Source organism: Haplochromis burtoni, unplaced genomic scaffold, assembly GCF_018398535.1.
Source record: "Haplochromis burtoni strain Fernald_Lab_line unplaced genomic scaffold, NCSU_Asbu1 Contig_91, whole genome shotgun sequence".
NCBI lineage: Eukaryota > Metazoa > Chordata > Actinopteri > Cichliformes > Cichlidae > Haplochromis > Haplochromis burtoni.
This window is the reverse complement of record NW_024582452.1, coordinates 794,936-821,310: the sequence shown is the minus strand read 5'-3', so window position 1 is coordinate 821,310 and position 26,375 is coordinate 794,936. Positions and strand designations below refer to the sequence as shown.

The 26,375-nt window shown below is 42.1% G+C and overlaps 2 protein-coding genes across 2 annotated transcripts; one reads left to right on the top strand and one right to left on the bottom strand.

Annotated features, from left to right (window-relative positions):
- Positions 1–13: 13 nt before the first annotated feature.
- mipb (major intrinsic protein of lens fiber b) lies at positions 14–2,833 on the top strand. The gene is made up of 4 exons (XM_005926173.2): positions 14–802; positions 999–1,163; positions 1,253–1,333; positions 1,434–2,833. The coding sequence occupies exons 1-4, from the start codon at positions 443–445 to the stop codon at positions 1,617–1,619; spliced, it is 792 nt and encodes a 263-aa protein (XP_005926235.1). The 5' UTR covers positions 14–442; the 3' UTR covers positions 1,620–2,833.
- Positions 2,834–4,250: 1,417 nt separating this feature from the next.
- Positions 4,251–26,266, bottom strand: rbm38 (RNA binding motif protein 38). Its single transcript, XM_005926172.2, has 4 exons — positions 25,750–26,266; positions 24,183–24,306; positions 20,897–20,951; positions 4,251–5,775 (listed from the first exon to the last, which is right to left on the bottom strand). The coding sequence occupies exons 1-4, from the start codon at positions 25,969–25,971 to the stop codon at positions 5,424–5,426; spliced, it is 753 nt and encodes a 250-aa protein (XP_005926234.1). The 5' UTR covers positions 25,972–26,266; the 3' UTR covers positions 4,251–5,423.
- Between the last annotated feature and the right edge of the window lie 109 nt (positions 26,267–26,375).

Here is a 26,375-nt window from a genome sequence, read left to right as displayed (position 1 = left end):
CTCCGTCAGAGAGGCTAAAAGGTCCACTGGACGCTATCTATCCCCGTCTCTTTTTAGAAACACCCCTTTAGCATTGATGCCCACCTCTTCTTGACATCCCATTCCACCTGAGATCTCCTCCCACACTCCCACATTATCTCACACCTATGTCTTTGGACAGGTGGACAGAGGTGGCAAGCGAATGCAGCTGAGTTGACTTTACCAACCCAGTCTGGTAAAAGATCTGTTGAGTGGATTCGTCTGTTGACGTTCTGAAATCCTGTTTTGTCTTTAAACTGACTTTCCAGCTGTGTTTGGTCAGCTTAGTGAGCTGACTACAAAAGGGAGACTCTTTTTTAAAGTTTTTGATATCTGAAGAAGATTGAAAAGGTACACATTTGACCTTTTCTAGATTTATTTTTGAAGAATCCTCTTCATCTGGTGAAGAGCCTCAACCGTCACCATGTGGGAGTTTCGGTCTATGAATTTTTGGCGGGCAGTTTTTGCCGAGTTCTTCGGGACCATGTTCTTTGTGTTCTTTGGCATGGGCGCTGCCCTGCGCTGGACCACTGGGCCTCATCATGTCCTTCACGTGGCCCTGTGCTTTGGGCTGGCAGCCGCTACCCTCATCCAGTCCATCGGCCACATCAGCGGCGGCCACATCAACCCTGCCGTCACTTTTGCCTACCTTGTCGGCTCACAGATGTCTCTTTTCCGAGCCATTTTCTACATTGCTGCCCAGTGCCTGGGTGCTGTAGCCGGGGCTGCTGTGCTGTATGGGGTCACACCAGGCAACATGAGAGGCAACATGGCAATGAACACGGTAAAGACCAAAGAGGGATGTTTCAGGAAATAAGTGTAGCAATGTTGGGAAATCCTTTTTTGGTTTAGAGTTTGTACTACCAATTCAGGTTTAATGTGGTAAGATATGAAACCATGGTTGGATTCAAATGAAATGCATTCATTCACTGCACCTCTCGGCCCAAATATCACCTTTTATCATATTTGTGTATTTCCAGCTGCAGCCTGGCATCAGCCTGGGGATGGCCACCACTGTGGAGGTCTTCCTCACCATGCAGCTTGTCATCTGCATCTTCGCCGTGACTGATGAGAGGAGAAACGGACGTCTCGGATCTGCTGCCCTCTCCATTGGCTTCTCTGTTACCATCGGACATCTCATGGGGGTAAAGACACACGGTCTTAGCATATAATCTAGTGTTAAATGCATGCATACGGAAGTGTAAATATTAGAAACGTGCTTCTTGTGTTTCAGATGTACTACACGGGTGCTGGAATGAACCCTGCCAGGTCCTTTGCCCCTGCTGTGATCTTCAGAAACTTTATCAACCACTGGGTAAGACCTGAAATGATCGATCTTCCCTCACCTTCCTTCTGTTTTAAGAGGTCTCATAAGTGACTCAACCGCTGATAAATATTAACTTTGCTGCTTACAGGTGTACTGGGTCGGGCCTATGATAGGAGGTGCCATGGGGGCCCTCCTGTATGATTTCATGCTGTTCCCACGCATGAGGGGTCTGTCCGAGCGTCTGGCCACACTGAAGGGCAGTCGACCTCCCGAGAACGAGACCCAGCAGGACACCCGCGGGGAGCCCATCGAGCTCAAGACACAAGCCCTATAAACCTGCCCCTTCTCCCCTTCTCTGACTGGGGCCGAGGGATGAGGGACGGACAAGGCCCTGAGCTACACCAACCCCACCTCCACTGCCCCCACCCAGTGCCTTCACATACACACACACAGACACAAAACTAACCCAGACAACTCACGTGTAGACTAACACCTAACAACATTTTCCGGTGCCACTCTAAAAACATGCAGGTCAATCACCTTTAACCTCAACACACAACAACACTCCTCTACACCCAGTCATCTCTCTGTATTCTGAACTGGACTTTGTGTTTTCATAAATGGTGACCAGAGATTGAACCAGTAGCCGCCCCGTCTCTTCCTACCCGCCTCTTTCCTCCTCCCAGGCAGGCTTTTGATCTGCAATGCAGAAATGTGTGGAAACCCCTTAAATCCAGCAGAGAAATTTGAGGAGGGGAGGAGACTGGGGGGTAGGACGGAGGTGAGGCGGGGATGTGGGAATGATATGTGAAAGGGATAAGAGAGCATGGGCAGGTGGGGGTGGAGTAGAGGGGTGGATAGAGAGGGCAGCACTTCTGGGTTTGTAGTCGTTTCAAGTTGGGTTAGACCAGTGAAGATGGGCATGCTTTTCATTATTCACAAGAATTCTTTTTTTTCTTTCTCCATTTTAGTTTATTTTTTGTTTTGTTTTCTGCACTTCCCACACAAGACGTGGATGTATGATACCATTAGATTTAACCAGGGTTTCATTATTTTCAATCACTACAATTTATCTGTGGGTTTGTGTTTGTGTGTGCGCGCAAGTGTGTGCGTGAGAGTGAGTGTGTGCCTTTGTGTGCGCCTGCGCCTGTACGTTTGGGTGTATTTGCAAGTGAGTGCGTTTATGTGTGTACGTGTGCGACCGAGATCGCACATACGGTACTTTTTATTTCGTTTTACCGCTCTCATGTTTCGTAACCACTGATTGTGCTCATTTTTTGTCCCCACTTTTTAAGACATTACCATTTCTCCTCCCCCTTCACTGTGCTATTTGGTATGATATTCATTTTTACATAAACCATCTGCTTTTTTGTTCTGAATCAGCGCAATCCAAAGCAAATGTTGTATCCCAGACTTCAAGAGTAGGTCTGCTGATCGGCTGTGCGAGTTTTACATTGAGTCTCCTTTTATTATTTGATCCTTAACTGGGAGCACAAAGCGTTTCAATAAGAATTTCAATGAAAATAAACACAAAAAAACTTGATACGAGGGTCGGCTCATCTTTGCTTTTTTCGCCTTTAAATGTTATGAATGCAATTTAAATGAATGCAAGAGGAAGTGTGAGTTGTAATAAATAATCTTGGCCAGAAGAGGGCATAAAGAGCACATGGGATAATCTCACATCTAAAATTAGACTCATAGACTCAAAATCATAAACGACAAACATTCAGAGTGGGCTCTCGTTTTGTGTGGGTGTGGCTTGAGTGACATATTGCTTTAGATTAAGGGAGTGTCTTTTGGGTAAGACAGGATCAACCCCACATCAGGACTATTGCTTGAGTTTGATAAGAAACATGGTTAAAGCTTTTATTGTAGATTACAGCTGATAAACTACAGTATTTACAGACTCAACCTTTTTCAGAGATTTGACACTTTATTAAGCCGCATCACTACAGTGAGCAGTCCCTTCTTTAAGAAGAACTGCTGCACACACAACATACTAAATCCTGCTGCTGGAGTGATAAAAGGAAATCCCCCAATTTAACATTTAATCTAAATAAATCCATCCATTCTCTAGAGTTGTCCTCGCTGTCATGGAGTGAGAGGTGGGGTACTCCATGGAGCTGAGTTAGCTTACTGTTTATAGATGGAGAATTAAGTATGGATATTTTCTTAAGAATGTCAAGCCAATGTCTTCAAAAAAGGGCACTGATATGTCATTGATATGTCTCTTTGAGAATATTATTTTATTATTTTTCTTTTGCAATGGCAAAGAATGCCACCAAATATTCCTTGATCCTGGATTTACCTCCTGATCACCTTCAAGTCAAGACCCACCTCTTGTAAAATATAATTCTCTTACTGTAATTCTTACATTGCTTTTTAAAAAGGTTATTTTCAGAGTAAACATACCAGATCCACAACCTCCTTGACCACCTTAATAGTATCAATCATTAACAATACAGCAAATCATACAAGTTAAAGTTTAGTGAAGTAAAAGTCAGAAATTCCTCTTTGCTTTCTCGACTGAAGTCACATTATATTCATTTTATTCCATATTTTCTGCTCTGTGTGCCACAGTTTGAGAACCACTGGTCTTTTGGATCATTAAACAAAACACATCAGTGCTGTGCAGTAAATATAAAGTAAATGCTTAGTTTAACACTGAGAACCAAAGAAGGAGAAAAAGGCAGGCTTTCTTGAGGCCAAATGTAGCTAAACAAGCAAAACATAATGTGTTGTTTAGTGGCTCTACTGGCTGTGATTGGCTGGTCAAGGTTGATGATTTTTCATTGTAAGAAAGGCAATTAACATATTTGTAAAATCTATTGCCTTCAGCGGGTTTCCAGTTCACCAGTGTAAAGCAGCTCAATGACATAATGAAATGTAAATTTTCCATGCTGCTGGTGTATGTACTGTCCGGAAGTACTCAGATTTGACCTTCTTAAGAAAAAGATAGCACATCTCATTTAGAAATATTCATTTTATTTTTGCATATTTGTTTAAGATGTGATGTATGGCTTGTTTTAAGACTACTAAGATGATGCGGCGGCACCAGGAAACTGCAGTATCACGACTAAAGAATCTCTCTGATTTCTGCATTCGAGGAAAAAAAAAAGAAAAAAAGAAACAACTCTGATCAGTACAAGAGGCTAGAAAAGAAGCTCAGACCTGACACCAGCATATACTGCATTATACCGTATGTCTCTCACTCGCTGACACTCACAGAGACCAAACATGGACATACACACACTTTTGGACATCCACATCCAAATACATTTACCTGATCTGTATTGACACCTAAGTAACTGAATAAAGACCGACTCCGAAGATGCTTTTGCTGCAAAAGTTGAGAAAGCCTACAAAGCAGCTACAGGAACTTCATGTGATGGCTAATATGCTTGAAGTGTTAAGAAAGTCGATCTCAGAGTGACAATCTAGCAGTAGCATTACACAAAAATATTACACCAGTGTTGTCTACCTTATTAATGTTCCACCTCTGTCATTAATATTGCATATTCTGTGGTAATTACTACATAACAAATTGCCAGCAGTGGAGAAAACGAACAAAAGGGAACACAATAAACATTTTGTTTGTTTCACATGTGAGACTAATAAAAATGACAAAATGAACTAAGTACAGAGACAGATCTCTAAGGCCATAGACAGAAAGTTAACCTTGAAGAGGAGGTAATTGGAGCTGTGTTTCTGAAGGAGGAACTGACTCCCAGCTTGGCTAGAGCCCAGCATTCAGCTCAGTACCTTTGGAAAAACTGCAGCCACAGCATCATGTCAAACATATTTTCTCGTTGTCTTTACCCCGAAGTCAGACTGCCTCCGAACTCAGCAGCAAGAGAAACATCCAGAAAATTACCAGTCGTCTAATTCCAGTCTCTGAGTGCTGCCACTGATGAAAAACATTCAGAGTGTATGCTGATGACAATAGTAATAGAACGTTTTCTTTAACTATTACAACAACAATAATAATAAAAAAACAGGAACTAGAGTGCTCTTGAGAAGCCCTTTTGATTATATCACACTCTCTTCCACTTCTAGTCTCATCCTGATGATGTCACGAGTCAACAGTCACGCTGTTTCGAATCATCAAGTCAGCAGCTGCAGCCATGCTCAGAGCTGCTCACTGCATGCGGTCTGGCTGGTGCAGAGGGTAGTGGAGGAAGGCCTGCGGTGCAGCAGACACAGCAGTGAGTGCAGCTAGGGGAGGATGGATGGCAGCCGGAGGGGTTGGTGATGCTGTGATAGTGGGCGCTGGCGTACTGGGGGAGAAGGTGTAGCTGAGGTAGCCAGCGGAGGGTGACGGCGATGGGGTGTAGGGGTACTGCTCCAGTCCTGTGGAGGCATAGGGCGTGTAGGTGGGGCTGTAGTCTAGGTAAGGGGAGGTGAGAGCCGCTGCTGTCGGGCTGAGGTGAGAATGGAGCAGCAGGCTGGGCTGGAGGAACGTCTGGGGGTAGACGTACTGCTGAGTGAGCCTGGAGGGACACAGAAACACATGTTTGGTTAGCAAATATTAAGTAATTCATTATCTGGTTTTTACAAAACGGTAATTAAATGAGTAATTATTGCAACTCTATTACCATTTCAATTATTTATCATATAAATATTAATTTTTTAGTCAAGAAATCAATTACCATATTGTTCTATAGTAAAAACTGAAATATACACTTAATATGCTTAACACTAAAGCACACATAATAAAATAAACGTGGGACTTCTCGTTTTTAATGTGTTTATATATAAACATATGATATGTTACACACATTTTTCATGAGCTTTCAGTAAATTCTTTAAACTCAATCACTGAAACCATTAAAAAATTACACTGACTGAAGCACAACTGTTACAAGGATAGGTCTGTAGGAAAATTGTCATATCATTTGTAAATGTAACCGATGAGTCTTTATTTACTGTTTCATTATCGTTTATTGTTAAGATCACTCATACCTGTTTAACAGCACCTTTTGGGGTTTAAGAGTTTTGGGGAACTCTTTGGGAGTCATGTGAAAAAGCAAGTTTACACGGGCATATGGAATTTTGCAGCCTTACTGTTTTCATAGTAGATAAGAGGGAGAGTATGTGCCAGGTGCTTGTAATTAAGTGCATTTGATCAATAAATCAATCATCAATAAATGTGAGAAACTCTTAAAAAGCAGAATTTTGGGTAGTTTGCTAGTCTGCAGCATTCAGCTGTATGTCAACCAAATGCCACAATCTTCCCAGGAGTGGATGTCCCATCAAATTCACGATACAGTGCAGTCAGTCAGGCTCTGCACGCACCGGTTAGCATGTTAAATGTTAAAGTTAATGATAGCACAATCAGATAAAGACTGAATAAGTATTATTTGTTTGACTGACTCTGCCAAGAGAAAGCCTCTTCTCCACCTAAAGTACACGGCAGCAAAGTTGCTTCTGAACAAAGCAGAAGAGTTTTGGAAAGACAAGACCAAAGTGAAGATGTTTGGCCATAATGCACACCACCATATTTGAAGCAAACCAAACACAGCATATCAGCACTGCCCTGTGTTCATATCAACACCTCATTTCAACTGTCAAGCACACCACGGTGGTGGTGGGGGTGATGGTTTGGGTTGTTTGCACCCACAGCACCTGTACACCTCGTTGTCATTGAGTCGAACACGATCTCTTCTGTATACCGAAGTATTCTAGACTCAAATGTAGGATCATCTGCCTGAAAGCTAAAGCTTGATCCAAATTGGGTCATACAACAGGACAATGATCCCAAACACTGGCAAATCTACAACAGCATGGCTGAAAAAGAAAAGAATCAATGGCCCAGTGAAAGCTCATACCTCAGCCTGGTTAAAATGCTGAGGCAGGACATTAAGTGAGCTGTAGATAAAAAAAATACCCATGAAAATCAAAGAACTGAACCAATGATGTAAAGAAAAGTGGGCCAAAATTCCTTGACAGTCATGTGAGAGACTGCTAAATGTGTTCATGCAAGCTATTGAATCGTGGGTTGTATTTCGTTTTTCCACAGAATTTGTCTTGTAATAACGTTCTTTCTTTGAGGACTTTCCCTCTGCTTGCATTCACAATGCCAACAGTAGAAACTCAGGGTTTCCTCTGTACGCCACAGTAGGTGCTAGAAAAGAAACTTAAATGACATTTTAAGAACTATCGTCCTCAGTTTCTGCGTTGGAAATTATAATTATTTCGGCTTCTACTGTAAATCAGTTGATATTAGCATGTTAGCATGCTAAAATGCTAAACCTTGCTAATGCTAAAAATTAAATAATCCAGCATGTTTTTCATTGCTACTGTAAACACATTAGCATCACGTACTACAAACACATGCTAACTTATGTAATTTGTATGCAAGTCAGTGTGTGGTCTGACATGTAGCTTTGCTTGGCATTAAGTCTTATTTATTATATCTTTTTAAATGTATATCCTACAAGTTGCACTTGATGTTAGTGGAGATGTCTCAAATTAGCCTATAACGTTATAGTTTCTGGGCCTTTTCTGCCAATTTTAAAACCTTTTTTCATGCAACAAACAAACAAACATACAAATAACCAAAAAAAACATTAAGATATAGAGAAAAACAATAAAAATAATGTAGGTCAGTACATGTTTTGTATGGGCAGAGTGGTTAGCAAAGACAAAAGATGAAGCTGAAATTCCTCTTGAGACTTAAAAGATTGTCGTAAAAATCACACACACAGGCCTGACAACATCCATTTCTGTCTGAATATCCAATGGCAACATCAGGGAAATATGTGTGCAGAGCTGCCACTCTGTATATCACTGAGAGGTCTGATTTTTAAAGCGATGGTAATACGAGATGCTCTACGTTCACAGTTTCTTTAGCGAATGCTCATTTTCTCTATACCCCAAATACTGAGTCCTACAAAAGGTTCTCCTCCTCCTTAAAAAGCAATTATCAGTTCTGCTCCCTTAAAATAGATCGCCTCCCTTGTGTTTAAGTTTAATTAGCACACTGCCTGAAAAAGGTTTAAAAAAAAGACGCTTTGATCCTAATGAAACATTTAGGTAAGAAACACTAAATTGCAATAAACTATTCTTATCGGGATTGGCTTATGTTTCAAAAAATCTGTTTTGCTTCCAAAATATGATTTCTGGATTTGACGCCTGTGCACGCACACACACACACACACACACACACACACACACACACACACACACACACACGCTGCCACAATAGATGCATGGTATGAGATTGTCTGCACTTGGAGCCACAACAATAATGAGAGGAAAAAGCGCTCCACTGTCCTCTTGTATTCAATCATGTCCTTGCCTGAGGCTGCCCACTTAACCTGAACATCCTCAGTTACATCTGGCAAAAGCAACAGCGATCATATCAAAGGAACTAGGTTATGCTACGCTGCTTAAGTAAAAACAACAGAACATGACAGTGTTTAACACTACAGCCTGCAGTCAGAGTCATTAACCTGACAGTAACCTTGTCACTGCGTCTGAGCAGGTGATCGGAGCAGTGAGAGGCGGTCTGCCGCTGCTCCTGCTTACCCCTAAACAGAGAGAGCGAGCAGGGATCAGGTGTGATTACACAACAAACACTGAGTCTGCACACAGCCACTGTGCTGTATACACAACACACAGACACACGCCAGTATGTGCAGGATAGCTGCCAGTATAAATATAGCATCCATATATTCATTTTAAGCGTTAATCAAATTGAACTCTTCTTTTGAACTTATTTTAACTTATCGTGCCCTCTGATTGGTCACGCTAAACAAAATCCACAAACCTGTTTCCCGCGCATCACCAGAGCTCTAATGCTAGATAGCTGCAGGCTTAGTCTGATTGGCTGGTGTAGGCAATAGAAAGAAAATTAGATTTTTTTTTTTTCAACTACTGCTGATTCATGATTTCTGAAAGTTGTTTTTGTTTTTTATTTAACTAGTTGTGCGGCTGAACTGGACAAAAGGACCAAAAGAAAAACGATGGGTAAATAAAATACCACTAAAGGCAGTATAAGTGAAACTGATTCTGAGGTCTGTAATTCAGTTGCTTCTTGAGACTAAGAGACTGTCCATGACCATTTTCATGGTTTTGGATTTGATAGTTTTCCATCCTTCCCTCCCTTATTATTAGTCTCATCTGCGCTGTCTTTCACGGGTATTTCAAATTAACCAGCCACCCTCTTCAGTGTATATCCTTCCTGTGTTCCACCTGTGGCTTTTCAGATTTCCTGTGGGGTTTTGGGTTGTTTTTTTCTTTTCTTGTGTTCATTGGTACTTTCCCACAGATGACCTTTTGCCAGTTTTTGGACCTTGCCTTCGCTGTTTGTCCTCACTGGCAGCCTTTAAGTTTAAGGCCACTGCCTGTTTTTGAAGTTGGTCTTTTGGCTTTTATTCCTGCTTCCTGGTGTCATGCATACACAGGCACTGTTAAAACATTAACCACAAAAATGTGGGATATTTTCTTATCAGGTGTATTTATAAATTGCAAATGTGTGACTCCTCTACTCTGTTGCTTCTTTAAAACCCCTGAAAACCATTCCTTTTCTTCTATAATATTAAAAACTCATTACTAAATTAAAAAGAAAAAAATGAGTTTATAATTTATTAAATATCATTAAAGTTTGATTTGAGTCTTACAAAATTCTGATTTGGTAACTTTTTACAAACTTTACTCAATTTTTAAAAAAAAAAAGGAAGGAAGGAAGGGCCAACAAAATTGCTGAAGTTCTGGCTGGCACGACGAAGATCATCATCTGCACGGTTTCAACAACATATAAAGTCAAAATAAAGCTGAAGCTGGCAGCATCCTGCCTCCTCGACCCCTCTCTATCCCATCTCGTATCCCCCCGGAGCAGAAGTGCAGTGTCATTCCCACGGCTGTGTGCCGCTGCCTGCCTGCACCGGCCTGACTGATCCAATGTGACAGTGGCATCGTACGAGTGGGAGCTGTGCCTCGCCTCTCTTCTCCCCGTGCCTGGCATCATCGCATCACTGTCAAACACACATTTATACATGCGCACAAACACGCACAAACTCAAAGGGGATGTAGACAGGCACGCAAACTCTAAATTACAGCGCGCACATTGAATCACACAGTCGAATACGCCACATCCCGAAGAAGTGAACACGCAGGAAACGTAATATATGCACACACTTAACAGGTTGTGTGTAGTTAGTTAAGCAGCTTAGAAGAGTGTGTGTGTCGTGGAGGGAGGGGGGGGGGGTTCAAGCATGGCAGGACTAATTGGCGCAGCTGCATGGGTGTGCACTCACTAACAGACCCATGAGAGCAGAATAACCTCCACCGACTCTGCTCTCCCTCCCCTCTCTGGGTTCGCTCCCTCACAGCCATCTTCCACGTCTGCACTCCCCCTCGCTGTCCTTTCTCAAAACCAGGCAGCGCCATGAAAGAGAGAGGATGCACTGACCAAAGAGAATAAAAACCCAAACATCCATAAAGGGGTTTATTTGTTTTTTGAGGGTTTTTTTGTTGTTGCTGAGGTTCAAGGTCGGGACTCCTTAGACGAGGAACGAGCGATGCTGAGAGGTGAAGGATCAGCCATCATATCCCTCATGCCTTAGGACAGCCTCGCTTATAATAGTACAGATGAGAGAAGTGAGGAGAGTGAGTCAGTCAAAGACACAAACACACACTCATGGAGAGACACACGCATGACCCTCCGTCCTCTGTCGATAAACACACACGCAGCTCGAGGGGGGGTGAGTGATAGAAAGGCCAACATCAGCGCCGGACACTCAGCTCACATGTCAGCAAGCAAGCAAGACATTTAAATCTGATTCATTCAAATAAGGCTGACACGGAGAAGAAAATGTCAAAAAAAGGAAACGTCTCCTGACTTCAACCCATCTCACGCCTGAGTTTTAATCCTGCACATGTCAGTCTAATGAACGCCATCTCACTTCCATCTGACGTTCACTTGTTGCACGAATAAAAAAAACATTCAAAATATCCTGTTCCGGACCTGCATTTATATACTTTAACGGCTTTAACTTTTTCCAGGTTTAAAGCTTTCATTTGAAGTTATTTGTCAGCTTCCTAATGACATAAAATATAATCATCAAGTAAATAAGGAGCTTTCAGGTCCCCATTTGCTTTTGATTTCAAGATTTCAAAGGATGTTACATCAGTTTTTTTTTGCCTTCAAGCCATGGCTTCTTTCAAAGTAAGCCCAAATTCATCCATAAAGAAAAGAAAATGTTCAGAACTGTCAAAATGATGTAAAAATTTTACTTCAAACACACATCCAATGAATTGTTCAGAATTTTAATGTGAATGTACCCATTTGTAAGGGTTATAAAGCAGATATCAAAGATATTTAACTCAAAATACATGTTTATAACTTTTCCTTTATAGATTACTCTGTGTTGATACATGTAGCTGGTTCTCAGTGTAATACTGAGAAAACCTGTTATGAATGAAACTGCTCGCTGTTAAGTTATGTGTAGTCCCTATTATTGCTTCCTCAGGCCAGTGTCTGCAGATGTGTGCACATAAAGTGATTGACATTCATCATGTTGATAAATGAGAGAGTACAGACCATTTGTGGTTGCTCTCTAATGTTGACACAGAGCTAAAATGAACTGTGGAGACACACTTAAGCAACTGCTGACAATCATATTCAGGTAGGCTGTGGAAGTAAAGCTTTTATGTGCCCGATGTGTGCCGAGAAAAAATCCCCAGCAGCAGCAGCCTGAACCGTTGATACAAGGCAGCATGGATCCATGACTCTACCTTCTGAATGTGACAGCAGAAACTGAGATTCATCAGACCAGGAAGCATTTTTTCCATTCTAGCTGACAGGAGCGGCACATGGTATGGTCTTCTGCAGCTTCATGTGCAGTTCACTCAAGAGATGGTCTTGTGCACACTTTGGTTACACTGCTTGTTTATTTGAGTTACTGTTCAGAGATGTGGCCATTTTCCTCTGACATCTAGCATCAACAAGGGATTTTTTAGCTGGAGAACTGCCGCTCACTGGATATTTTCTCTTTTTCAGAAAAACCTAAAGATGTTTGTGTAGGAAAATACCTGCAGATCAGCAGTTTGTGAAATACTCAGACCATCCTGTCTGTCGCCAACAACCTTTGTCATTCTGATGCTCAGATTGAACTTGAGCATGTCGTCTCTTCATAGCCGCATGGCTAAATGCACTGAGCACATGATTGGCTGATTAGATATTTGCGTTAATGAGCATTTAAATGGGTATACCTAATGAAGTGAGCGTATTTTGAATATTTTAAATAGTTGTTTATAGCAGCTGGAGCTTCACAAGCATAATTGGGAACTTCACTGAGAACAACGTTTGCTATTTTTCTGCTTTTTCTGCTCTGATTAAGACTTAAACCAATAGTTATTTTCCTCAATTTCCTAGAATAACCTTCTGGGTGAGTACAATCCCCATTAAAGTCTTCACAGTGGTTTGTTTTAAATTGTTTGCATGTTCAGTTTACCCCTATGTAAACCAAAGAGAAGCAGCAAATCCTCACAACTAAGTGGAAGTAATTTACAATGAATCAATATCAGTGGATGACTAATCAGTTAATTGTCTGACGGTGGCAGCTGCAGCTCTGAGCAGTCATAGGATTACTTTACATGATGCAAACACGAGACATGCCTTTCTCTTGTCACATTTCTGGCAGGTTGGCAGGTCTTTGCTGTGAGGCGCCTGCAGGAACACAGAAGTGTTGATTTAGCCTGAAATACGAAGTCACTGCTCATTAAAAACTGGCCTCGATCTATATTTTATGCACTTTATTTGTCAGCATCAAGGCATCAGTGGGAGACAGAGGATGGGAAGATGACTTTAGTACTTAAATGCACATCAGAAAAAACAAAACAAAACATAACCCGATGTGGAAGAAGTGGAAAAAGATGCAATCAGAGATCAAAATGTGTCATCTTTTAACAGACGACTGTGCTCTGTGTGCTCTGAAAAGCTTGCAACACCATCTCTTTACATTTTTTGTTAAATGAGGCTTTTCATCCAACAGAGGTGTCGCTCCTAATTGGGTCCCTGGGTAAGAAATATATCCACCTGAGGGTTCGCTGTCTACCTAAACCCCCCTTCAGAGAAAGAGTGATGACTGCAGACTGAGAGGAAAGAGAAAGAAGGATTATTTAAAGGGGGAAGAAGACAAGAGGAAGAATGGGAAAAGAAAATCAGACAGGGAGAGATACGGAGTTACGGATGTGAACATATTAAACAAGTCGACACGTCGGCGCCCGCTGAGGCCGTTCACTGATTTCCTGATGTTTCATTGAGGAGCGTTTTATAATAAACGCACATCACACGACCCTGAAGCTTCACTGAACCCAGCCACAACTTCATCCACCCACAGGTGTGCTTTATGTCTATCACCCCCTCCTCCCATCCTCTACTGCTCTGTTCCACTGCTTCAACAGGAAGTCCCCCCTCCCTTCCCCCACGCCTCCACCTTAAATAGACTCACCGCACATCCATCTCCCTCACCCTCCTTTATTTTCACTTAAAAGAAATTAAAGAGCAGAAAAAGAAAGAATCTCACTTCTGCTAAGCAACCGCATCGATGTTGCTGCAGCTTCTGGGTGCTGAAGGCAGACAGCAGGCGGCTATGGGCGACAGACGCCTGCCCTCCTCCCTCATATGAGAACATGCTCCCCCACAGCCCTCCACCCTAACTCAGCTGTACCTCAAAGCCACATTTGGCATCAGTCTGTCCTCTGTCCTCTAAAAACTTAAAGCAAATATGCCAAAGCAGCAGACAGCGAGTGGCGCTTTGTTTGAGTTTATTTTTGATATTTGCTGTTTACTGTGTGAGTTTGTGTGAGCAGACAAAGGAAGAAAGCCCACTGGGAGCCCCACAGTGATGATGGTGAAGTGGGAACAGGGGGCAGCAAAAGGCATGGGGATATATTTAGACGAATCTTATGTCTAGTAGTTTGACGTTTGGGAAAAACATGTTTGTTTGCTTTTCTCGCACTGAGTTAGATGAGAAGAATTTCATATCTGTCCCTTAAATATGAAATGACGGCCAGCCGCTGATTAACTTTAAAATTCACCCACTAGCTCCTCTAAAGCTCGTAATTATCATGCTAGAACTTGTTTAAGTTACTGCTCTGAGCCAAGAAATAGTCTGATTTGAAACACACCTGGTAGGTTTTTATCACTGGAATGGAGCTGTCATTCTGGCACATAGATCCTTGTTTTTGCTTTTACAGAATTTTTAATTAGTGACATTTAAAAGTGCTTATAGGTGGACTTTGTTGACAAACCCCCACTTACCACTTAAAATGATAAGAATAACCTTTCTGCTAAAGGAATATGCATAATTTCTTATCACTGAAGCCTCCTTGACTCACTGGTTATTTGTTTTAATAAATCACAATAATTCACCATTTTTTTCAAATTCTAATGAAAGTGCAGTCAAAAATAAATTATAAACTACATTTTATCACAATTACAATCAAAGTTGGAGCAGATTTGTCTGTTGCACAAGCATGAGCGCAAAACATTTGAAAATCTTCTATTGTCCAATTTTGGTGAATTGTGGTCTCAGTTTCCAGTTCTTAGCTGATGAGCTAGCTGACCTGGTGATATGCATTTAAAGATTCTCTCCTGCCTTCCCATCAGCTTGAAGCTGTCTGGCCATTCTCCTCTGACCTCTTTCATCAACAAGACATTTTCACCCAGAGAACTGGTGCTCACTGGATATATTTTATCTTTTTTTGGACCATTCTCTGTAAACCCTGGAGATGTTTGTGTGGTAAAATCCCAGCAGATCAGCAGTTTCTGAAATACTCAGAGCAGCCTGTCTGACACCAACCAATATGCCACGTTCAAAGTCACTTAAATAACCTTTGTTTTTTTCTCATTTTGATCCGATGTTTGAACTTCAAGCAGCTTGTCTTGTCCATGTCTACTTGCCTCAATGCACCGATTCGCTGCCATATGATTGGCTGATTATCAACTAGTTGAATGGGTGGAACTAACAAAGTGTATATTTGCATACACAAATGCAAAAATGCAGAATAAAAAAAGAAACTGTGACAACGGCAACATCTTACACACACAAAAAAGATCCCAATCAGTTCAATAAATTTAAATATGAAGATCATTAGTTAGGGAAAACAAGTCTTAGATTTATAATCAGAGAGAAAAGACACCCTCAGTTAAAGTGAAAAATGGTGAATGCCCAACTATCTTGTGATTAAAGACTGGAAAAGCTACTGTTCTTTCTCAACAGCATGACCCTGTTTAAACTTTGGACTATTTCTTTTAGTTGAGCCTAAAATAAAAGTCCTTCATGCAGCCAAGAAATGTTTGAAACTGACTGCAGTCATACTGATCATGTCACAGACACATCGAGCCTCGGAGCACAGAGATCTGAGCTGGGACAGATGTGCCCTTTGCACGTAAGAAACTGAAAAATCTAGACATTACTCAGGCTGCAAGGTTTATTTATCCCCAGTTTAAACATGTAATTTCTGTCAAATCTGCCCTCCAGATTAAACAACTTCTCTCACATTTGTTTAAAGAGTCAATATTAGCTCAAGTCTCCTTCTGTCTGCTTGTTTCGATGTGGTGGATTCAGAACAGTAGCAGTGGTATCCTACATTCATCAGAACGCCCTCCTCAAACAGCAGATTTGATTTCTTATCTGCACCAAAGAGATAAAAATCGACGTTAGCGGTAATAGCAGTAATTCAAAAATAGACAGTTTCCTGTTGAGAAAAAGGCAGTAACCTGCAGCTGTGGTGCACTGAGACCTCCTGAGGTTAACGCTGTGGCAGACACTGGTATTGCTTCTTCTTTTGCAACAGATTTTTCCCTAAACACACCCTCGAACAATGAAACTCAACTTTGTTTACAAGACACATCATGAACTGATGGTAATATGGCTTCGAAGTAGGCAGTGTTGGAGAGGAAAAAACAGAGGGGAATGCTCAAAACGAATGTATTTGTTTCACTTTCTTTCAGCACTGACATGCACACAGTTGTTGCACACATGAGATTAAAAAAACCTGCGTGGTTGAAATCAAAGCAGAACAGGCTGAGATATCTTAAACCAAACCAACAATATTAGTCAGAAATTAGTCATCTTTGTCAGCTATGACACAAAAACAGCCCAGCATTTGCTAGTTTCAGTTCTCAATTGTGACAATTTGCTCTTTTTTTTTTTTAATAGCAACTCTTCAAAATAAAAGCCCACTCAGTAGTTTTCATTGATCTGATGTTTGGGAAGCTGGAGTATCATCCGGTCGTCGGTTTGAGTATACCCTCATTCAAATCTAATGCTTTAAATAGAAAAAAACTATAAAATATAAGCGCCTCATAGCAGGTCTTAAAATTAGTAAATACAATCTAAGATTAACTGTAAAATATTAAATATTAAACTGCTATTATATGACATAATGTGAAAAACTAAGTACACCCTTACTGGTTTCATAGCAATTACAAGACGGACGTAAGAGCGGCTTAACAATTTGACAGTCTGGAGTGTTCAGATGTGCGTTAACACAATGCCAAGGAGTAAAGGCATCATCAGTGATCTTAAAGAAGCAGTTGTTGCTGCCCTCTAAAAGTCCATCATTCTACAGCGGAAAAGATTATTCACAAGTGGCAAACATTCAAGGCTGCTGCCAGTTTTCCAGGGTCTGGACATTCCAGCAAATTCGCCATCTCTATTAAAGCAAAGGTTTAGGCAATTTGCTGGTCTGGAGCATTCAGATGTGTGTTAACATAATGTGCCAATAATCTTCCCAGGAGTGAACGTAACAACAAATCCAACTGTGAAATGCTCAGAGAAACTGCAAAAAAACTAAGAGTTACATCTCAGACTCTACATGCCTCAGTCATGCCTGGCGAAAGTCCATTTTCTCTATATAGAATCTGGCAACACAGCTTAGGTTTTCAAAGTTGAATCGGAAAACAACACAAGAGGAACAATGTCATTTGAACAGACGAGACCAAAGATGCCATGATGCACACTGTCACATTTAGAGACGGGGGGGGGGGGGGATCTTGGCTTGTTATGCAGCCACAGGACTTGTGAACATTTCAGCCACCTTTCAGTTGACCATGAACTCTTGTATGGTATTCTAGAGTCAAACGTGAGGGCATCTGTTCAACAACTAAACAGTGGTCTGTGTGATGGCGACAGGAAAATGATCCCAAATACACCAAAAACTCTAGAAGAGCCCAGTCAAAGTCTGCAAACCTCCATAAAGTGATGCAACAGACAGTTATTGCTGATAAAGGTGGCTCTATCTATTTAATCATGGAGTGCTTTGTTTGTTTTTCACACACTGCTTCTGCATTTTTGGTTTAGTTTGTGTTGAATAAATAATGACACAATCTAGTATGACATGTTGTTGTTCTTCACAGGCTGCACTTACCTAATTTTAAGAGATGCCAAGGGCCAGATGATGTTTTATGTCCTGATATGTAAGATGACTTTACCTTGACTGTGTTTTAGTATTTTACACCACAGTGTGAAATAAAAAGTATAATTCGATAATTAGGTTTAAAATTACCTGTTGGTGGATTTTGTTAACAGACCAAACAAATGTGCTTTTTAATCCAATGTTTCAGTTCATACTGACAGAAAACAGAAAGTGTTCTTGCTTCACCTCATATGTCTCATTTATTTTCTTCACAGATGTCCCAATAGTTTCTCAGCAAATTAAACCGCTACCTGCAAAACACACACGCATTACACACTGCCTGAATTTGGAGGTGTTTTAACCCTAACAAACAAAGTGCCACCTGTGGTTTGTGTTTGCCTTTGGGCTGTGCCAGGTGATGTTTTCAGCTGTTTTTCTTCAGTCTGAGGTGTCAAACTGTGACTCTTCCTGCAAGCACAGATTAACAAAAGACTCCCTCTGCGTCAAATCTCCTCTCGCACTCTGGGAGACTTTCTATCAACCCCTCATCACTCATTCATAGACTCATCTGGGTCAGCCTCAATTCCCTCATCACTCATTCAGAAATTGAGGACTGCAATATTAATAGCACTCAGAACAGTTGAGGTTTTTAATGGACTTTTCTGTAGCCGCAGGATCGGAACTTGTCAGCCTTCAGAAAATCAGAGCGAAGAGATCATTTCCAAAACGCTACATCCTGTAAATTCCTTAAAATACCTCTAAAATATAGAAGATCCCATCGCTAAAACTTCAGATTTGTGACAGCCAAAGACCAAAATAGCAGCTATTTGATTTTGAAATGAAGCTCAAAAAGTCAATAGCAGCGCCAGACACACAAAACAAAATCAACAACTGTGACAGTTGGTAACATCTTCTCCTAAGATCACCTCCTCACCGGCGATACACCAAACATCTGAGTCAAGACTAAGTAGGTGTTGACAGAAGAAGAAGAGTCATCCATCCAGTCATCAACAACAACACATCAGCTGGGTTCAACCTGCACCGTCTCTCTACTGTCTGCAGCAGTCTATGATATGAGTCACCCCCCGTGTTTTACTCAGGAACTGAGCCATTAAGATTTTCTTTCTTGTTCACACTGAAACTCTGGGACACTGAATGAGAACGTCTGTCACCCGTGAATTACACAAACCCAGAAAGGTTTGATTCTTCCCAAGAAACCAGCACCAGCTCACCAGCACGATGCATCTGTTGCCATTCATCTCTTTAGTAATTTGGCATTAAATCCTTTGTACTCTGATACATGAGATATTGACATACACCGTGACGTTGGAAACCAGTTGCAAAACAGGCCTTTTTCCTGACTTAGTGAAAGTGTACAATATTTCATAAGAAACAACACCTCTGATCAGGTGCAGGGCTGAAGCATCAGTGTGCAAACATCCACACAGATTATAAACTACTTAAAGGGAAATTAAAGTGAAACCGAGTGTTAAAAATACTTAAAAGTGTTTAGTGCAGCTGCTGGCTGTACTTATCATACTGTATTTCCCTCATCTTTTTAACGCTTCTCCTATTCCTGTCCTGGGGTAGCATGTTTGTGTTGGTTAAAAACTCTTTCAGTAGGCAAATACCTAAATGGACACAATTGTAGTGGCATCATTTAATCATTATTTGCAAGATGTGTGAATTTTGAGAGAGTAATCTTGTCAAACATGGAAAGTTCTGTAATAATGTTTGCAGCGTTTGATTATGGTAGTTGCGCTAACTGTTGCATGTTATCTAGGGTTGTGCCACAGCGTACCATCCACAATAATTCCAGCACAATGTTTCAGCATAAAAAGTGTCATCTCATGATACCAATGGTATAGCAATGCCATAGATTAAACATCCCTAACACGCACAAAAGCAAAGCCCAGACATGTCTGAGAGGGAGAGCAGCAGTGCTTAAAAAGGGAGCTACCTAAATTTTTGGAAGTGGAAGGTGGAAGTGGAAACAGCAAACTTGTTTCAACATTTGAGGCAAACATAAACCATTAAATAAAACCAGATTATGAAGGGCTAGGGTTATGAGGACATGTTAGCGGTTTGTGTTGTGCAAGCCAAAAGTAAACAACTCAACCGAGCATCGCTGGAGCGCTTGCTAGCTTCACTCCATATGACAGGAAGACCAAATAGTGTTGAGCAGTTGTGTTACACTTAAAACTTCAGGGAAAACACTGCCTAGGCTACATTTGTGCTTACATTTGACTCGCGCTGTGTCACTGGATATTTTATTGTGTCACTACTATTGCGCTATAATGCTGCTGTCTTGTCACCTTGTGGCAATAAATTCACACTTCAAATAAAGGCAGTCTGTCATCAGCGTCAGAATCACGGTGGAAAAAAGGGATGCAAACTGCCCTTCATGTTGTTTGCAGTAATAAATGCTGCTGCCTACAAGCTTGCTGTATTAAATAGACACCAAACAACATAACAACACATAAAATATCTCTGCCTCCATTAACTAGAAGGCACTGGTGTTGCTATATGTAGTGATGACAGACACTTGCCTTTCTCCTACATCGAGGGTCAGCATAACAACCAAGATTAAACTTTTATTGATTGTTATGGGTATCCATATACACAGCTAACTGCAGTGAGCACAGTAAACATGTTAGCACCTGCATGTTTATAGACTTGTTTTTCCGGTTTCCTGCCACAGTCTCTATCTTGCAGCCAGTTGGGATCATGTTCAGGGTTTTTAAAGGGTGTTAAAAACACCACTTTCTATTACACAACTACACAGTGACTCATGAGTGGCACTACGGTGATGCAATGAGACCTCTGTGTGCACAAATGTGAGGAAGCGTGTGTGTGTGTGTGTGGAAGTGGGAGAAAAAGAAGGGATGGGGGAAGTTTGACTAAAAAGCTTGTTGCCTCAGTGAAGCCCAACTCATGCATGAGTGAAATTCGGAATTGAGCTTCTCATGGGTTTAATGGACCAGAAAGAGAGAGAGAGACAACAGAAGACATCAAAAGCCAGTGCACCGATATAGAAACGGGCACAGGGTCGAATACATTCTTGAGGCGCTGCAGAGTGCCAGCGACTACCGAGACCCAAGTGCAGAAAAGGAGCGAGTGCTCACAAATGTCAAGGGCGGAGGAGTGAAATGTATTGTGTTGAGGAGGAGGAGGAGGCAGGTAAGAGAGAGTGAGAGAGAGAGTGTTGGAAACAGTGGTATTGATTCTTCCCCGTCTTACCCATACTGCCTCTGAGCCCACGTAGGATGGACTTGCTGAACTCCAACAGAAAGACCTGCAGACAGAGACAAAGACAAAGAGAGAGGCAGCGGTAAGGCGGGATATTTTAGCTACTGGCTATACAGACAACAGAAGAGACGGGCAGACAAGGACAGAGCTGCTCTCTCCCTCTCTGTCTGTTTTTTTCTCTCTCAGAGGTTAGCATGTATACGGGAGTATCACAGACCGACTGTTATTCCCCCAGCATACACACTCATACAAATAATGATGCACTCTATTGCTCACAAACATCTGTGACCTCCCTGCCTCCAGACTTCATCGGGAATCAGCTGAGACTGAGTAAGAAAGGAGAAATGTATCCTCCTCCTCCTCCTCTCTGCACCTCCTCTGACTTCATCTTTACATTCCTGCAGCTATTTATTCCTTCCCATTCCTCGTTTTTACTGTACTGACATGACTTCATCAGCCCTCCTCCTTCGCCAGGACAAAGAGGAGACAGGCACACTGTTATTTGTTGCTCTTAACAGTCCCGTCCCCTTCTTGCTCTTTTTCGCCTTCTCCCCGCTCTCCTATTCTCTCGCTACTCTCGCACACAATAACAAAATACCAAGCGCTGCCATCTCCCATCAGCTGCATGCTTGGGGAGTTGCGTCGCAGCCCTCGCCCAGAAATAAGGACACACAGTCAGTTGTTGTTGGCACCGCTGTTTGTCAATCACACCTACACTCTATGGCATTTCAGCCAGCACGCTTTAAACGGAGTAGTGAGGGAGAGCTGCTGTCAAGGTCTGGTGTGCACCCAGATGTTGAAGGGGAAGCACAAAACATGTGCGGTGGTGGTTATCTCTGAAAAAGCCCAGCAGCGCAAAAGCTTGTGCGTAAACTCAAGCACACAAGGAGCGAATGTATGGTGGGAATAAGCAGCTGGCTGGGGCGACGAGCATGCCAGTGGTCGTCCATGATTTATCCAACTAATGTCACATTTAAGCATATATTTATATTTTTTGTGATTTCTCTTGTCCTCCACAAAGCTCTGGGTCAACATCCCTTTCAGTAAAATGTAAATATGTAGAGATTTGAAGCCTGCTTGAGAGCATTTGCTGCCTTTGTTCCTTCAACAACGTAGAAGGCCTTTAGCTGGTTAGAAGTACACTTACTGTAAATCAGTCTGATCCTATTCAGAATGTGCTGTTTACATGGGACACAAGAAGACTTCATATTTCAACAGTATCCAGATTTTTGATTGTCTACCTGCAGCTTTTTTACATTTCACACGACAAACAGTGTGCTGGATTCAGTTTCTCAGTAAAGGAAACTAAAAGTAACAGTACACTTTAAGGCTTACAATATTCTGCTTCCTTTATACTTCCCTATTATGTTTTTTTATTTTAATGTAGTTGCTAACTACAAGCTGTGACAGAATGAGGTAAAACCTGAATAACATGTTTATAACATGCAGTTTCCCGATCTGCCAACACGTACCCTGGACATGTGATCATAACCAGGGTCTTCATGCAAATAAGTGTTATTCCAAGCCTTCCGTGCAGACTATCACAGGCTGCGATATTCACCTTCATGATCTATCATATTCACATTATTCTTTCAGTAACGTCCGTGTTCGTCAACATCCACAGAACGGTGGCTTGTGAATGAATTTATTCAGCTGGCACCTGGTACCCAAGCATTGAGTGCCAGCTGCTTGTCTTCAGCTGGCACTCAAGGCTTCGACTGATAAACAGTGTCTGCTCTTGAAGTGATGCCCAATTTATGCTTCAGCGGGAAATCTAAGTCGTAACCTACGACGTAACCAAAACCTCCAACGTAGCCTGACGCGCACCTCCCGAGTAACATAACTACATGTCGTGTTGAATCAGCCCGCAGCTACTGTGATTGGCCTGTTCAGCATTGTAGACGCCTCCTGTAGATTTCTGGCTACTTTTTTCTCCAATTTTTGAAATTTTTTATTCACTGAGAGAATAACAATCATCATCTCAGTATGAGAATTAATAACCACAGCGTTGGTATAAGGACTTACGAATGTTGGCAAATTCCTAGAGAAAGATTCCTGAAAGTAACAGAATGGATATGGGGGAACGTTTGTCTCTGAGAAAAAAAACTAAAAAGAGCAGAGACTGCATATGAAACACCGTCAGCCACTTACATGGGCTTCAGAAAGGTTCCCCTGTGCTACTGTCACTGACTAATTCTGCCCCCACCCCCATATAATCTAGAAAACTAAGTATTTGTTGTGGCTTACTATACTGTAAATCTCAAACATGTTATCTCTTCCACATTGAAGTCTTTAGAAGCCACCGCCTGTCAATTTGCTACATTATATCCCTTTTTTCTACTTATCCAATTCAAGGTCAAAGGCTGAAGGAGAGGGTACATCCGAGACAGGTCGCCAGTCTGTCACAGAGCCACCACAGGGTGACAGACAACCATTCACGCCTACGGTGAATCACCAATTAACCCAACATGCATATCTTCGTACTGTGGGAGGATGCTGGAGAACAGAGAGATCATGCAGGCCTCAGCAGGCTGGTTGCTATGAGGTGATGGTCTTCACCTACACGCGACCATACTGTCCTCAAATTACTAAATTATATTTTTTAAATAAGCCTAGTGATAGTGCACTGTGGAAACCTCATATACCTTATTTGGTGTCATAAATCCTTAAAAACATTCAAGAAGTTTTTAAGCCAGTAGTGAATCTCAGATGCGCAAATACAAGTGGTCCAAACTGCACTTCCACAAAGCAATATTTTCTACTTTTTTAAGCAGCAGCACTCAAAGTCATCCAGAGGTGCACAATAAGAGCCAAATTTAAATCAACTAAGATTTTTGTTTCTCGTGGTTGCAGGACCCCTGCTCTAAATAAGCATTTTTTAAAACTTTTTGTGCCATTCCCAACTTGAAACGTCAAGAAAGTCACGTCTAACCTCCACAATTTTTATCAATCTTTACCAATAAAAAAGTATCGAATTTGAATTTCACACTGGCATCAGCAAATTAGTTTTTTGTTTTTTAAAAAAATGTTAAAAAACACACTTATTCAAATGAGTTTCACTTCACGTTTTTTATTGGTTGTCCTTCCCCTGCCGGTGGTTGCATGCACCAGTTGTGGGAACCACTGCTCTAAATACTCACCAAACCACCAAAACCACTCACTTAAAGCTCACCTTTTCAAACCTTCAAATAGCATTTGATTAAAAAGAAGCTCGGTGCTACCTCTTGTTTGATGAGTTCTTGAAGAAAGAAAATAGACGCAGATTAACGATGCTTACTTGACTGTGAGCTGCGAGGTTTCGCCCCCAGGTACGCCAGGTTCACATTGGCCTTCCTGCCGTCGATGATGGGGTTTGCATCTTTGCACGCACGCTCTGCCGCCCCCCTGTCCACCATGGTCACCTGTAGACAGCGTCACAGCATTGCACATTAATACCACTCATGTAATCTCTTAAACCGACAAAACTGCAACGCATGAAAGCTTCTCTACAGTCTGGATGCCAGCATGAGCACTCGGATGAAGCAACACAGAGGGGTGACCCTGAGGATGCTTCTGTCCTCGTCTCCTTAATCTTTTTTCTTCCTTTTTTTGCAGGACAGGACACTGACTCCACTACATGAAAGGAGAAATGAGTGTGTTTTAAAGCTGCCAGTGGAGCTTCAGCTGTGTTGGTGTGGGTTGAAGTGTAGGAGGCAGACTTTTTTTCCTTCACCCTGGCCTGCCAAGGATGAAATGCTAGAATCTACCTTGAGGGACTGAGTTGAGGAGTGGGCAGAAAGAAACTGGGAAGGGGTGATACAGGTTAACACACACACACAGAGTGCAGTTACACCACAATGCAGAACCACAGCTGCAGGCTCCACTGCCAGTAAGTGGAACAGTGAAAGTAAAACAGCTATGCTTGCTTTCATTTTACAGCATCAGACTCTGGACTTTTATGCAAACATAAAGCAGTGAATGGTTTTTAGATCGCTGTGGTTCAAGAATTAAGACCTCTAAAGAGACGTCAGGGATGAAATGAGCACGCTGCTACCCAACTCTCAAAAAAGGGAGGGGGGGAGCTCAACACATGGCTGCTTCAGCTGATCAGCTCATTGGCTGTGCAGTAGGTAGAGATAATCTGAAGTTCAATACACATTAACTCAAAGTCACTCAGACAAACAACCAAAACCCAACCTGGCAGAGGGGGGAAGGGCTGTGAGGGAGGAAGTCAACATGAAACTGCTGCAGCCTTATCTTGCAGAGCCAACTGACATGTCACACCTCCGAGTCCAGGGACCCCCGTTTCCCCACCCTACACACACACACACACTCTCACACACAAACACACAGACGACACAGACATCTGCCCACAGCTGCAGCAGCTTATTACCAACTCAAGTGTATCTGTGTGGGTGTGTGTGTCCTTGTTTTGTGTCTGTTCGAGCTTCCATTTGTACTTGGGGAGAGTGGAGATAATTGATGACACACTTATAAGTTATAACCTGGTTCTCATGCTTCTGGCATGTGACTGTCACCACCAGACACGCTGCACATGGCTCCTGCTTGAACAAAGTGGCAGTGTCTGCAGCGTGCAAGCCCGAGACACACACATTAAAAAAAGGTTCCGATGAAAAACATAAGAATAATGTAATTAACTATTAAGATAAAGTCACTTTAAACTGATTAGCAGCTACAACAGACGTGGGCTACTGTGCTTTAAGCGCCCTCCGTTTAATTAGATTGGAAGTTGCTGATAAAACCTTAATTAAACGCTCTTTTTTGCTTTGTTTATTCACTCTACATGCGTTGAGTTGCTCTCTGATTCTAGCAGAGAAAAGGCAGATGAACTTAGATTGACTCACAAAGCCGTATCCTCTGGATTTTCCCGTCTGTTTGTCCGTGATCACCACTGCCTCGTCGATGTCCCCGAAAGTCTCGAAATATTTCCGAAGTGAAGCGTCGTTGGTGTGATAAGGAAGCCCGCCGACGAAAATCTTGGTGTAAGTTGTGTCTTTTTCCATGGTGGGGTGCATTATCTCTAACGGAACCCCGACCAGCTGACCTAAAAACAGCGGTGAACTCATGCGGTTTGAAGATAAAGAAAAAAAAACGCAACACAAAGGAAAAAACAAAAAACACAACACGACAGTAGCGGAAACTTTACGCTCTGTGGTCACCGACAGCCTATAATAACGCCAACAGCGCGTCCATGGCTTGACTCGCAGCCCCCGGTTGCCTCACATATACCGCTTTTAGATGTGTACTTGTCTTGGACCCTCTTGTCTCCCGTCCCTGGAAAAAAAAGGCAAAGTCTCCAGGCTTGGACAGGCGGTTACATGCGCCCACTCTGTTTCTGGTCCAATAGACGAGCGGTGCGTCTTTTCCTATCCGCGCATCCCTCCTCCTGCTCCACCCTACCCCCTGCCGCCACACACACACACACACACACACACACACACACACACACACACACACACACACACACACA